Genomic DNA, 15,200 nt, shown 5'->3' on the forward strand with positions numbered 1-15,200 from the left:
TGCTTTAGTTGGATTTTATTGAATAAATGACGTCTTGAAAGAAATGTACCAACCAATGCGTTGACAGTTGGAATCTCGTTGGAGTCCCCAGAATGTCAAATGTGTGTTGTCAAATAGTCTAGTCTCAGGTGTGTATATACGTTTGTGTGTGTGTTTGTAAGCAGCATAAGTAATCTTAAGGACCTACACGTTTTTAATGTCTTGATGTCGTTCCGTGCATTTAATATGGGCCTAATTCAGAATATTGTTTTAAGTCCTCAGTAGTACAAACGTGTGTTTTCATATTGTCTTTTGTCAGGTGTGTATGTAGTCAATATGTCTGTGTGTGTGTGTTTGTAAGCATCATAAATAAACTTGAATCTGAGAACTCTTCTAGCAATTTCCAGGCATAAGAATTGTCCGCAGATCTGCAGATTTCAGATACAAACACTGCGGTTTCAAAGGAAAATAAATGTCTTCCAAAAATTTTAAAAAAATATTCTATTTTATTTTTGTATTAAAGACAGAAAGGTTGAAACTTAACACCAACCACCAAAGACTTGTAAATCACCTTTTGAAGATATACATTATTTTGATATATACCATTCCAACTCAAAGCTATTTGTGTTTACATCCTGTCAAATACATTCACAAACTTTTGTTAATAGACACTGAGTGCTTCGCTGAGTCAAGCAGGGATGCTGCAGAGCCAGTGGCGGAAGTTGTTCCTGAACACAGTAAGTAAAAGTACCTTTATTTTGCCTGTTCCGTCAAATTCTACGTGCACTTTAGTTATGCAGGGCTAGTTCATAATCGTTGGTTGTTGCTGTGGGTGATCCTTATCTTGTTATTCTGCTTAAGTTGCATTTAATTGAATACATGACTTGTTGAAAGAATTGTACCAACCAATGCGTTGACAGTTGGAATCTCGGGCACATTACACAATGGCATATTCAGCTTTGTTATGGTGACTCGTTGTTACACACCTCCACTTGTAAATCATCTTTTGAAGATATACATTATTTTGATATATACCATTCCAATTCAAAGCTATTTGTGTTTACATCCTGTCAAATACATTCACAAACTTCTGTTAATAGACACTGAGTGCTTCGCTGAGTCAAGTAGGGATGCTGCAGAGCCAGTGGCGGAAGTTGTTCCTGAACACAGTAAGTAAAAGTACCTTTATTTTGCCTGTTCCGTCAAATTCTACGTGCACTTTAGTTATGCAGGGCTAGTTCATAATCGTTGCTTGTTGCTGTGGGTGATACTTATCTTGTTGTTTTTTGCTTAAGTTGCATTTGATTGAATACATGACTTGTTGAAAGAATTGTACCAACCAATGCGTTGACAGTTGGAATCTCGGGCACATTACACAATGGCATATTCAGCTTTGTTATGGTGACTCGTTGTTACACACCTCCACGCAGTTAAGATGTAAGTTTAGCTATGGGACACACACATACGTGTAATAGTATTGAGGATCTACACGTTTTTGACGTCTTGATGTCTTTCAGTGCGTTTAATAAGGGCCCAATTCAGAATATTGCCCAAGTCCTCAGAATGTCAAATGTGTGTTTTCAAATAGTCTAGTCTATTGTGTGTGTGTTTGTAAGCAGCATAAGAAAACTTAAAGACCTACACGTTTTTGATGTCTTGATGTCGTTCCGTGCATTTAATATGGGCCTAAATCAGAATATTGCGTAAGTCCTCGGTAGGACAAATGTGTGTTTTCATATAGTCTTTTCTCAGGTATGTTATGTAGTCTATGTGTTCGTAAGCGTCATAAATAAACTTGAATCTGAGAACTCTTCTAGCAATTTACAGGCATGGGAATGGTCCGCGGATCTGTGGATTTCAGATACAAACACTGCGGTTTCAGAGGAAACTAAATATCTTTCAAAGATATTTTAATTTTCTTTTTTTTCCTTTTTTTCTTTTTGTATTAAAGACAAAAAGGTTGAAACTGAACACCAACCACCCAAGACTTGTAAATCACCTTTTGAAATATACATTGTTATAATATATATCATTCAAACTCAAAGCTATTTGTGTTTACATCCTGTCAAATACATTCACAAACTTCTGTTAATAGACACTGAGTGCTTCGCTGAGTCAAGCAGGGATGCTGCAGAGCCAGTGGCGGAAGTTGTTCCTGAACACAGTAAGTAAAAGTACCTTTATTTTGCCTGTTCCGTCAAATTCTACGTGCACTTTAGTTATGCGGGACTAGTTCATAATCGTTGCTTGTTGCTGTGGGTGATCCTTATCTTGTTGTTCTGCTTTAGTTGCATTCAATTGAATACATGACTTGTTGAAAGAATTGTAACAACCAATGCGTTGACAGTTGGAATCTCGTGCACATTACACAATGGCATATTCAGCTTTGTTATGGTGACTCGTTGTTACACACCTCCACGCAGTTAAGATGTAAGTTTAGCTATGGGACACACACACATACGTGTAATAGTATTGAGGACCTACACGTTATTGACGTCTGGGTGTCTTTCAGTGCATTTAATAAGGGCCCAGTTGAGAATATTGCCCAAGTCCTCAGAATGTCAAATGTGTGTTTTGAAATAGTCTAGTCTAAGGTGTGTGTATATAGTCTCAGGGTTTAGCCGGGAAGAAAAAGATAATGGGACAATAATTTTGTCAACCTCAACCAAGTTCTAATGGGACATTGCTTTTTTACGTGGGTCTGTGTTTCGATCGATATAGCTTGTGTTGACATTTTACACAGAGGTAAACGCGCAAGCACAGATTGGTCACGTACAGATAGTTCGCAGGATTGGTTAAATACTAAAGAATTACATTTCAAAAGCCAATCACAGCGCGTTTCACTAACTCGCAAGTTGCTCGGCTTGGCGCCCGTTTTTTTTCTTAGGTCTTTTCGAACACTTTACTCCCGTAAAAAGGGGTGCATGGTGTGTCTCAGTAGTACGTAATCTCAGTGCGCCCTTTGACGCACCGAAGGAAATTCCAATGGGATATTTTGAGATGTCATGCGCCAATGGCGCAAGGCGCATTAGTAAATGGAACCCTGTAGTCTATACGTTTGTGTGTGTGTGTTTGTAAGCGGCATAAGAAAACTTACAGATCTACACGTTTTTAATGTCTTGATGTTGTTCCGTGCATTTAATATGGGCCTAATTCAGGATATTGCCCAAGTCCTCAGTAAGACAAATGTGTGTTTTCATATAGTCTTATCTCAGGTGTGTATGTAGTCTATACGTTTGTGTGTGTTTGTAAGCGGAATAAGTAAACTTGAATCTGAAAACTCTTCTGGCAATTTACAGGCATGGGAATTGTCCCAGATCTGCGGATTTCAGATACAAACACTACGGTTTCAGAGGAAAATAAATATCTTCCAAACATATTTTTTTAAAGTTTTAAATTTATTTTATTTTTGTATTTAAGGCAGAAAGGTTGAAACTAAACACGAACCACCCAAGACTTGTAAATCACCTTTTGAAGATATACATTATTTTAATATATATCATTCAAACTCAAAGCTATTTGTGTTTACATCCTGTCAAATACATTCACAAACTTCTGTTAATAGACACTGAGTGCTTCGCTGAGTCAAGCAGGGATGCTGCAGAGCCAGTGGCGGAAGTTGTTCCTGAACACAGTAAGTAAAAGTACCTTTATTTTGCCTGTTCCGTCAAATTCTACGTGCACTTTAGTTATGCAGGGCTAGTTCATAATCGTTGCTTGTTGCTGTGGGTGATCCTTATCTTGTTGTTCTGCTTTAGTTGCATTTAATTGAATACATGACTTGTTGAAAGAATTGTACCAACCAATGCGTTGACAGTTGGAATCTCGGGTACATTACACAATGGCATATTCAGCTTTGTAATGGTGACTCGTTGTTACAACCCCCCCCCCCCCCCCACGCAGTTAAAATGTAAGTTTAGGTATGGGACACACACACATACGTGTAGTAGTTTTGAGGACCTACACGTTTTTGAGGTCTTGATGTCTTTCAGTGCATTTGATAAGGGCCCAATTCAGGTTATTGGCCAAGTCCTCAGAATGTCAAATGTGTGTTTTCAAATAGTCTAGTCTCAGGTGTGTATATAGTCAATACGTTTGTGTGTGTGTTTGTAAGCGGTATAAGTAAACTTAAAGACCTACACGTTTTTGAAGTCTTGATGTCTTTCAGTGCATTTGATAAGGGCCCAATTCAGGATATTGCCCAAGTCCTCAGAATGTCAAATGTGTGTTTTCAAATAGTCTTAGTCTCAGGTGTGTATATAGTCAATACGTTTGTGTGTGTGTTTGTAAGCGGTATAAGTCAACTTAAAGACCTACACGTTTTTGAGGTCTTGATGTCGTTCCGTGCATTTAATATGGGCCTAATTCAGGATATTGCCCAAGTCGTCAGAATGTCAAATGTGTGTTTTCAAATAGTCTAGTCTCAGGTGTGTATATATAGTCAATACGTTTGTGTGTGTGTTTGTAAGCGGTATAAGTAAACTTAAAGACCTATACGTTTTTGACGTCTTCATGTCTTTATGTGCATTGAATAAGGGCCCAATTCAGGATATTGCCCAAGTCCTCAGAATGTTAAATGTGTGTTTTCAAATAGTCTAGTCTCAGATGTGTATTTACGTTTGTGTGTGTTTGTAAGCAGGATAAGAAAACTTAAAGACCTACACGTTTTTGATGTCTTGATGTCGTTCCGTGCATTTAATATGGGCCTAATTTGGGATATTGCCCAAGTTCTCAGTAGGACAAATGTGTGTTTTCATATATTCTTCACTCAGGTGTGTTATGTAGTCTAAGTGTTTGTAAGCATCAAAAATAAACTTGAATCTGAGAACTCTTCTAGCAATTTACAGGCATGGGAATTGTCCATTTGATTGAATACATGACTTGTTGAAAGAATTGTACCAACCAATGCGTTGACAGTTGGAATCTCGTGCACATTACACAATGGCCTATTCAGCTTTGTAATGGTGACTCGTTGTTACACACCCCCACGCAGTTAAGATGTAAGTTTAGGTGTGGGACACACACACACATACGTGTAGTAGTTTTGAGGACCTACACGTTTTTGAGGTCTTAATGTCTTTCAGTGCATTTGATAAGGGCCCAATTCAGGATATTGGCCAAGTCCTCAGAATGTCAAATGTGTGTTTTCAAATAGTCTAGTCTATTGTGTGTGTGTTTGTAAGCAGCATAAGAAAACTTAAAGACCTACACGTTTTTGATGTCTTGATGTCGTTCCGTGCATTTAATATGGGCCTAATTTGGGATATTGCCCAAGTTCTCAGTAGGACAAATGTGTGTTTTAATATACTCTTCACTCAGGTGTGTTATGTAGTCTAAGTGTTTGTAAGCATCAAAAATAAACTTGAATCTGAGAACTCTTCTAGCAATTTACAGGCATGGGAATTGTCCGCGGATCTGTGGATTTAAGATACAAACACTGCGGTTTCAGAGTAAAATAAATATCTTCCAAAGATTTTTGTTTTCTTTGTTTCTTTTTGTATTAAAGACAAAAAGGTTGAAACTGAACACCAACCACCCAAGACTTGTAAATCACCTTTTGAAATATACATTATTATAATATATACCATTCAAACTCAAAGCTATTTGTGTTTACATCCTGTCAAATACATTTACAAACTTCTGTTAATAGACACTGAGTGCTTCGCTGAGTCAAGCAGGGATGCTGCAGAGCCAGTGGCAGAAGTTGTTCCTGAACACAGTAAGTAAAAGTACCTTTATTTTGCCTGTTCCGTCAAATTCTACGTGCACTTTAGTTATGCAGGGCTAGTTCATAATCGTTGCTTGTTGCTGTGGGTGATCCTTATCTTGTTGTTCTGCTTTAGTTGCATTTAATTGAATACATGACTTGTTGAAAGAATTGTACCAACCAATGCGTTGACAGTTGGAATCTCGGGTACATTACACAATGGCATATTCAGCTTTGTAATGGTGACTCGTTGTTACAACCCCCCCCCCCCCACGCACTTAAAATGTAAGATTAGGTATGGGACACACACACATACGTGTAATAGTTTTGAGGACCTACACGTTTTTGAGGTCTTGATGTCTTTCAGTGCATTTGATAAGGGCCCAATTCAGGATATTGGCCAAGTCCTCAGAATGTCAAATGTGTGTTTTCAAATAGTCTAGTCTCAGGTACACTAGGTACAGATAAGGGCCTAATTCAGGATATTGCCCAAGTCCTCATAATGTCAAATGTGTGTTTTCAAATAGTCTAGTCTCAGGTGTGTATATAGTCAATACGTTTGTGTGTGTGTTTGTAAGCGGTATAAGTAAACTTAAAGACCCACACGTTTTTGAAGTCTTGATGTCTTTCAGTGCATTTGATAAGGGCCCAATTCAGGATATTGCCCAAGTCCTCGGAATGTCAAATGTGTGTTTTCAAATAGTCTTAGTCTCAGGTGTGTATATAGTCAATACGTTTGTGTGTGTGTTTGTAAACGGTATAAGTAAACTTAAAGACCTATACGTTTTTGACGTCTTCATGTCTTTATGTGCATTGAATAAGGGCCCAATTCAGGATATTGCCCAAGTCCTCAGAATGTTAAATGTGTGTTTTCAAATAGTCTAGTCTCAGATGTGTATTTGAGACAGTGACAAAAGGTCAGGTGTCATGTCTACTGTCCCGAATGACACACGATTGCTGACATTTCACCATTGCCAACAGAATAAACAAATAAGAAATAGGTAGAAAATGAATGTGAAAACTGACTTTAATTGTTGATCAATATGTTCTATACCACTAACAAATAATCTACTTACACATAGCTGTTTGGCAAATGTATGTTGCATGGGACACACTGACATGAAAGTGGAAGATGTTTTTCCCTCTAGAGAAACTACATATCAAGTTACACTTTTTGTGCTCTTCTATTCCAGTTGGCAATCAATTGTTAACGCATGTTATTAGAAAAAATAGAACGAAAACAGATTAGATAGAATGAAAAATGTACTGGTGATGTCATTTGGGACATACTGACATGAAAACGTCACCTTTTGTCATTGTCTCATTTACGTTTGTGTGTGTTTGTAAGCAGGATAAGAAAACTTAAAGACCTACACGTTTTTGACGTCTTGATGTCGTTCCGTGCATTTAATATGGGCCTAATTTGGGATATTGCCCAAGTTCTCAGTAGGAAAAATGTGTGTTTTCATATATTCTTCACTCAGGTGTGTTATGTAGTCTAAGTGTTTGTAAGCATCAAAAATAAACTTGAATCTGAGAACTCTTCTAGCAATTTACAGGCATGGGAATTGTCCGCGGATCTGTGGATTTAAGATACAAACACTGCGGTTTCAGAGTAAAATAAATATCTTCCAAAGATTTTTGTTTTCTTTGTTTCTTTTTGTATTAAAGACAAAAAGGTTGAAACTCAACACCAACCACCCAAGACTTGTAAATCACCCTTTGAAATATACATTATTATAATATATACCATTCAAACTCAAAGCTATTTGTGTTTACATCCTGTCAAATACATTTACAAACTTCTGTTAATAGACACTGAGTGCTTCGCTGAGTCAAGCAGGGATGCTGCAGAGCCAGTGGCAGAAGTTGTTCCTGAACACAGTAAGTAAAAGTACCTTTATTTTGCCTGTTCCGTCAAATTCTACGTGCACTTTAGTTATGCGGGACTAGTTCATAATCGTTGCTTGTTGCTGTGGGTGATCCTTATCTTGTTGTTCTGCTTTAGTTGCATTTAATTGAATACATGACTTGTTGAAAGAATTGTACCAACCAATGCGTTGACAGTTGGAATCTCGTGCACATTACACAATGGCCTATTCAGCTTTGTAATGGTGACTCGTTGTTACCCCCCCCCCACGCAGTTAAAATGTAAGTTTAGGTATGGGACACACATACATACGTGTAATAGTTTTGAGGACCTACACGTTTTTGAGGTCTTGATGTCTTTCAGTGCATTTGATAAGGGCCCAATTCAGGATATTGGCCAAGTCCTCAGAATGTCAAATGTGTGTTTTCAAATAGTTTAGTCTCAGGTACACTAGGTACAGATAAGTGCCTTATTCAGGATATTGGCCAAGTCCTCAGAATGTCAAATGTGTGTTTTCAAATAGTTTAGTCTCAGGTACACTAGGTACAGATAAGGGCCCTATTCAGGATATTGCCCAAGTCCTCAGAATATCGAATGTGTGTTTTCAAATAGTCTAGTCTCAGGTACACTAGGTACAGATAAGGGCCTAATTCAGAATTTTGCCCAAGTCCTCATAATGTCAAATGTGTGTTTTCAAATAGTCTAGTCTCAGGTGTGTATATAGTCAATACGTTTGTGTGTGTGTTTGTAAGCGGTATAAGTAAACTTAAAGACCTATACGTTTTTGACGTCTTCATGTCTTTATGTGCATTGAATAAGGGCCCAATTCAGGATATTGCCCAAGTCCTCAGAATGTTAAATGTGTGTTTTCAAATAGTCTAGTCTCAGATGTGTATTTACGTTTGTGTGTGTTTGTAAGCAGGATAAGAAAACTTAAAGACCTACACGTTTTTGATGTCTTGATGTCGTTCCGTGCATTTAATATGGGCCTAATTTGGGATATTGCCCAAGTTCTCAGTAGGACAAATGTGTGTTTTCATATATTCTTCACTCAGGTGTGTTATGTAGTCTAAGTGTTTGTAAGCATCAAAAATAAACTTGAATCTGAGAACTCTTCTAGCAATTTACAGGCATGGGAATTGTCCATTTGATTGAATACATGACTTGTTGAAAGAATTGTACCAACCAATGCGTTGACAGTTGGAATCTCGTGCACATTACACAATGGCCTATTCAGCTTTGTAATGGTGACTCGTTGTTACACACCCCCACGCAGTTAAGATGTAAGTTTAGGTGTGGGACACACACACACATACGTGTAGTAGTTTTGAGGACCTACACGTTTTTGAGGTCTTAATGTCTTTCAGTGCATTTGATAAGGGCCCAATTCAGGATATTGGCCAAGTCCTCAGAATGTCAAATGTGTGTTTTCAAATAGTCTAGTCTATTGTGTGTGTGTTTGTAAGCAGCATAAGAAAACTTAAAGACCTACACGTTTTTGATGTCTTGATGTCGTTCCGTGCATTTAATATGGGCCTAATTTGGGATATTGCCCAAGTTCTCAGTAGGACAAATGTGTGTTTTAATATACTCTTCACTCAGGTGTGTTATGTAGTCTAAGTGTTTGTAAGCATCAAAAATAAACTTGAATCTGAGAACTCTTCTAGCAATTTACAGGCATGGGAATTGTCCGCGGATCTGTGGATTTAAGATACAAACACTGCGGTTTCAGAGTAAAATAAATATCTTCCAAAGATTTTTGTTTTCTTTGTTTCTTTTTGTATTAAAGACAAAAAGGTTGAAACTGAACACCAACCACCCAAGACTTGTAAATCACCTTTTGAAATATACATTATTATAATATATACCATTCAAACTCAAAGCTATTTGTGTTTACATCCTGTCAAATACATTTACAAACTTCTGTTAATAGACACTGAGTGCTTCGCTGAGTCAAGCAGGGATGCTGCAGAGCCAGTGGCAGAAGTTGTTCCTGAACACAGTAAGTAAAAGTACCTTTATTTTGCCTGTTCCGTCAAATTCTACGTGCACTTTAGTTATGCAGGGCTAGTTCATAATCGTTGCTTGTTGCTGTGGGTGATCCTTATCTTGTTGTTCTGCTTTAGTTGCATTTAATTGAATACATGACTTGTTGAAATAATTGTACCAACCAATGCGTTGACAGTTGGAATCTCGGGTACATTACACAATGGCATATTCAGCTTTGTAATGGTGACTCGTTGTTACAACCCCCCCCCCCCACGCAGTTAAAATGTAAGATTAGGTATGGGACACACACACATACGTGTAATAGTTTTGAGGACCTACACGTTTTTGAGGTCTTGATGTCTTTCAGTGCATTTGATAAGGGCCCAATTCAGGATATTGGCCAAGTCCTCAGAATGTCAAATGTGTGTTTTCAAATAGTCTAGTCTCAGGTACACTAGGTACAGATAAGGGCCTAATTCAGGATATTGCCCAAGTCCTCATAATGTCAAATGTGTGTTTTCAAATAGTCTAGTCTCAGGTGTGTATATAGTCAATACGTTTGTGTGTGTGTTTGTAAGCGGTATAAGTAAACTTAAAGACCCACACGTTTTTGAAGTCTTGATGTCTTTCAGTGCATTTGATAAGGGCCCAATTCAGGATATTGCCCAAGTCCTCGGAATGTCAAATGTGTGTTTTCAAATAGTCTTAGTCTCAGGTGTGTATATAGTCAATACGTTTGTGTGTGTGTTTGTAAACGGTATAAGTAAACTTAAAGACCTATACGTTTTTGACGTCTTCATGTCTTTATGTGCATTGAATAAGGGCCCAATTCAGGATATTGCCCAAGTCCTCAGAATGTTAAATGTGTGTTTTCAAATAGTCTAGTCTCAGATGTGTATTTGAGACAGTGACAAAAGGTCAGGTGTCATGTCTACTGTCCCGAATGACACACGATTGCTGACATTTCACCATTGCCAACAGAATAAACAAATAAGAAATAGGTAGAAAATGAATGTGAAAACTGACTTTAATTGTTGATCAATATGTTCTATACCACTAACAAATAATCTACTTACACATAGCTGTTTGGCAAATGTATGTTGCATGGGACACACTGACATGAAAGTGGAAGATGTTTTTCCCTCTAGAGAAACTACATATCAAGTTACACTTTTTGTGCTCTTCTATTCCAGTTGGCAATCAATTGTTAACGCATGTTATTAGAAAAAATAGAACGAAAACAGATTAGATAGAATGAAAAATGTACTGGTGATGTCATTTGGGACATACTGACATGAAAACGTCACCTTTTGTCATTGTCTCATTTACGTTTGTGTGTGTTTGTAAGCAGGATAAGAAAACTTAAAGACCTACACGTTTTTGACGTCTTGATGTCGTTCCGTGCATTTAATATGGGCCTAATTTGGGATATTGCCCAAGTTCTCAGTAGGAAAAATGTGTGTTTTCATATATTCTTCACTCAGGTGTGTTATGTAGTCTAAGTGTTTGTAAGCATCAAAAATAAACTTGAATCTGAGAACTCTTCTAGCAATTTACAGGCATGGGAATTGTCCGCGGATCTGTGGATTTAAGATACAAACACTGCGGTTTCAGAGTAAAATAAATATCTTCCAAAGATTTTTGTTTTCTTTGTTTCTTTTTGTATTAAAGACAAAAAGGTTGAAACTCAACACCAACCACCCAAGACTTGTAAATCACCCTTTGAAATATACATTATTATAATATATACCATTCAAACTCAAAGCTATTTGTGTTTACATCCTGTCAAATACATTTACAAACTTCTGTTAATAGACACTGAGTGCTTCGCTGAGTCAAGCAGGGATGCTGCAGAGCCAGTGGCAGAAGTTGTTCCTGAACACAGTAAGTAAAAGTACCTTTATTTTGCCTGTTCCGTCAAATTCTACGTGCACTTTAGTTATGCGGGACTAGTTCATAATCGTTGCTTGTTGCTGTGGGTGATCCTTATCTTGTTGTTCTGCTTTAGTTGCATTTAATTGAATACATGACTTGTTGAAAGAATTGTACCAACCAATGCGTTGACAGTTGGAATCTCGTGCACATTACACAATGGCCTATTCAGCTTTGTAATGGTGACTCGTTGTTACCCCCCCCCCCCCCCCCACGCAGTTAAAATGTAAGTTTAGGTATGGGACACACATACATACGTGTAATAGTTTTGAGGACCTACACGTTTTTGAGGTCTTGATGTCTTTCAGTGCATTTGATAAGGGCCCAATTCAGGATATTGGCCAAGTCCTCAGAATGTCAAATGTGTGTTTTCAAATAGTTTAGTCTCAGGTACACTAGGTACAGATAAGTGCCTTATTCAGGATATTGGCCAAGTCCTCAGAATGTCAAATGTGTGTTTTCAAATAGTTTAGTCTCAGGTACACTAGGTACAGATAAGGGCCTTATTCAGGATATTGCCCAAGTCCTCAGAATATCGAATGTGTGTTTTCAAATAGTCTAGTCTCAGGTACACTAGGTACAGATAAGGGCCTAATTCAGAATTTTGCCCAAGTCCTCATAATGTCAAATGTGTGTTTTCAAATAGTCTAGTCTCAGGTGTGTATATAGTCAATACGTTTGTGTGTGTGTTTGTAAGCGGTATAAGTAAACTTAAAGACCTATACGTTTTTGACGTCTTCATGTCTTTATGTGCATTGAATAAGGGCCCAATTCAGGATATTGCCCAAGTCCTCAGAATGTTAAATGTGTGTTTTCAAATAGTCTAGTCTCAGATGTGTATTTACGTTTGTGTGTGTTTGTAAGCAGGATAAGAAAACTTAAAGACCTACACGTTTTTGATGTCTTGATGTCGTTCCGTGCATTTAATATGGGCCTAATTTGGGATATTGCCCAAGTTCTCAGTAGGACAAATGTGTGTTTTCATATATTCTTCACTCAGGTGTGTTATGTAGTCTAAGTGTTTGTAAGCATCAAAAATAAACTTGAATCTGAGAACTCTTCTAGCAATTTACAGGCATGGGAATTGTCCATTTGATTGAATACATGACTTGTTGAAAGAATTGTACCAACCAATGCGTTGACAGTTGGAATCTCGTGCACATTACACAATGGCCTATTCAGCTTTGTAATGGTGACTCGTTGTTACACACCCCCACGCAGTTAAGATGTAAGTTTAGGTGTGGGACACACACACACATACGTGTAGTAGTTTTGAGGACCTACACGTTTTTGAGGTCTTAATGTCTTTCAGTGCATTTGATAAGGGCCCAATTCAGGATATTGGCCAAGTCCTCAGAATGTCAAATGTGTGTTTTCAAATAGTCTAGTCTATTGTGTGTGTGTTTGTAAGCAGCATAAGAAAACTTAAAGACCTACACGTTTTTGATGTCTTGATGTCGTTCCGTGCATTTAATATGGGCCTAATTTGGGATATTGCCCAAGTTCTCAGTAGGACAAATGTGTGTTTTAATATACTCTTCACTCAGGTGTGTTATGTAGTCTAAGTGTTTGTAAGCATCAAAAATAAACTTGAATCTGAGAACTCTTCTAGCAATTTACAGGCATGGGAATTGTCCGCGGATCTGTGGATTTAAGATACAAACACTGCGGTTTCAGAGTAAAATAAATATCTTCCAAAGATTTTTGTTTTCTTTGTTTCTTTTTGTATTAAAGACAAAAAGGTTGAAACTCAACACCAACCACCCAAGACTTGTAAATCACCCTTTGAAATATACATTATTATAATATATACCATTCAAACTCAAAGCTATTTGTGTTTACATCCTGTCAAATACATTTACAAACTTCTGTTAATAGACACTGAGTGCTTCGCTGAGTCAAGCAGGGATGCTGCAGAGCCAGTGGCAGAAGTTGTTCCTGAACACAGTAAGTAAAAGTACCTTTATTTTGCCTGTTCCGTCAAATTCTACGTGCACTTTAGTTATGCGGGACTAGTTCATAATCGTTGCTTGTTGCTGTGGGTGATCCTTATCTTGTTGTTCTGCTTTAGTTGCATTTAATTGAATACATGACTTGTTGAAAGAATTGTACCAACCAATGCGTTGACAGTTGGAATCTCGTGCACATTACACAATGGCCTATTCAGCTTTGTAATGGTGACTCGTTGTTACCCCCCCCCCCCCCCCACGCAGTTAAAATGTAAGTTTAGGTATGGGACACACATACATACGTGTAATAGTTTTGAGGACCTACACGTTTTTGAGGTCTTGATGTCTTTCAGTGCATTTGATAAGGGCCCAATTCAGGATATTGGCCAAGTCCTCAGAATGTCAAATGTGTGTTTTCAAATAGTTTAGTCTCAGGTACACTAGGTACAGATAAGTGCCTTATTCAGGATATTGGCCAAGTCCTCAGAATGTCAAATGTGTGTTTTCAAATAGTTTAGTCTCAGGTACACTAGGTACAGATAAGGGCCTTATTCAGGATATTGCCCAAGTCCTCAGAATATCGAATGTGTGTTTTCAAATAGTCTAGTCTCAGGTACACTAGGTACAGATAAGGGCCTAATTCAGGATTTTGCCCAAGTCCTCATAATGTCAAATGTGTGTTTTCAAATAGTCTAGTCTCAGGTGTGTATATAGTCAATACGTTTGTGTGTGTGTTTGTAAGCGGTATAAGTAAACTTAAAGACCTATACGTTTTTGACGTCTTCATGTCTTTATGTGCATTGAATAAGGGCCCAATTCAGGATATTGCCCAAGTCCTCAGAATGTCAAATGTGTGTTTTCAAATAGTCTAGTCTCAGGTGTGTATATAGTCAATACGTTTGTGTGTGTGTTTGTAAGCGGTATAAGTAAACTTACAGACCTACACGTTTTTGATGTCTTGATGTCGTTCCGTGCCTAATTTGGGATATTGCCCAAGTTCTCAGTAGGACAAATGTGTGTTTTCATATATTCTTCACTCAGGTGTGTTATGTAGTCTAAGTGTTTGTAAGCATCACAAGTAAACTTGAATCTGAGAACTCTTCTAGCAATTTACAGACATGGGAATTGTCCGCGGATCTGTGGATTTAAGATACAAACACTGCGGTTTCAGAGTAAAATAAATATCTTCCAAAGATATTTTAATTTTTTTTCTTTGTTTCTTTTTGTATTAAAGACAAAAAGGTTGAAACTGAACACCAACCACCCAAGACTTGTAAATCACCTTTTGAAATATACATTAATATAATATATACCATTCAAACTCAAAGCTATTTGTGTTTACATCCTGTCAAATACATTTACAAACTTCTGTTAATAGACACTGAGTGCTTCGCTGAGTCAAGCAGGGATGCTGCAGAGCCAGTGGCAGAAGTTGTTCCTGAACACAGTAAGTAAAAGTACCTTTATTTTGTCTGTTCCGTCAAATTCTACGTGCACTTTAGTTATGCAGGGCTAGTTCACAATCGTTGCTTGTTGCTGTGGGTGATCCTTATCTTGTTGTTCTGCTTTAGTTGTATTTAATTGAATACATGACTTGTTGAAAGAATTGTACCAACCAATGCGTTGACAGTTGGAATCTCGTGCACATTACACAATGGCCTATTCAGCTTTGTAATGGTGACTCGTTGTTACACACCCCCATGCAGTTAAGATGTAAGTTTAGGTGTGGGACACACACGCATACTTGTAATAGTTTTGAGGACCTACACGTTTT

The 15,200-nt window shown here is 37.7% G+C and overlaps 1 protein-coding gene across 1 annotated transcript; it reads left to right on the top strand.

Annotated features, from left to right (window-relative positions):
- The first annotated feature begins 773 nt into the window (after positions 1-773).
- On the top strand, positions 774-14,881 carry LOC138946820 (cytadherence high molecular weight protein 1-like). Its single transcript, XM_070318224.1, has 10 exons — positions 774-780; positions 1,080-1,148; positions 2,075-2,143; positions 3,545-3,613; positions 5,630-5,698; positions 7,502-7,570; positions 9,490-9,558; positions 11,361-11,429; positions 13,356-13,424; positions 14,805-14,881. Exons 1-10 carry the CDS (start codon positions 774-776, stop codon positions 14,879-14,881), a joined length of 636 nt encoding a protein of 211 aa, XP_070174325.1.
- Positions 14,882-15,200: the final 319 nt, after the last annotated feature.

Source organism: Littorina saxatilis, linkage group LG14 (assembly GCF_037325665.1).
Source record: "Littorina saxatilis isolate snail1 linkage group LG14, US_GU_Lsax_2.0, whole genome shotgun sequence".
NCBI classification, from domain to species: Eukaryota; Metazoa; Mollusca; class Gastropoda; order Littorinimorpha; family Littorinidae; genus Littorina; species Littorina saxatilis.

Coding starts and splice junctions, on each gene's coding strand:
- LOC138946820 (XM_070318224.1), top strand. Junction 3,614..5,629: donor GGAAGTTGTTCCTGAACACA/GTAAGTAAAAGT, acceptor TTCTGTTAATAG/ACACTGAGTGCTTCGCTGAG. Junction 5,699..7,501: donor AGAAGTTGTTCCTGAACACA/GTAAGTAAAAGT, acceptor TTCTGTTAATAG/ACACTGAGTGCTTCGCTGAG.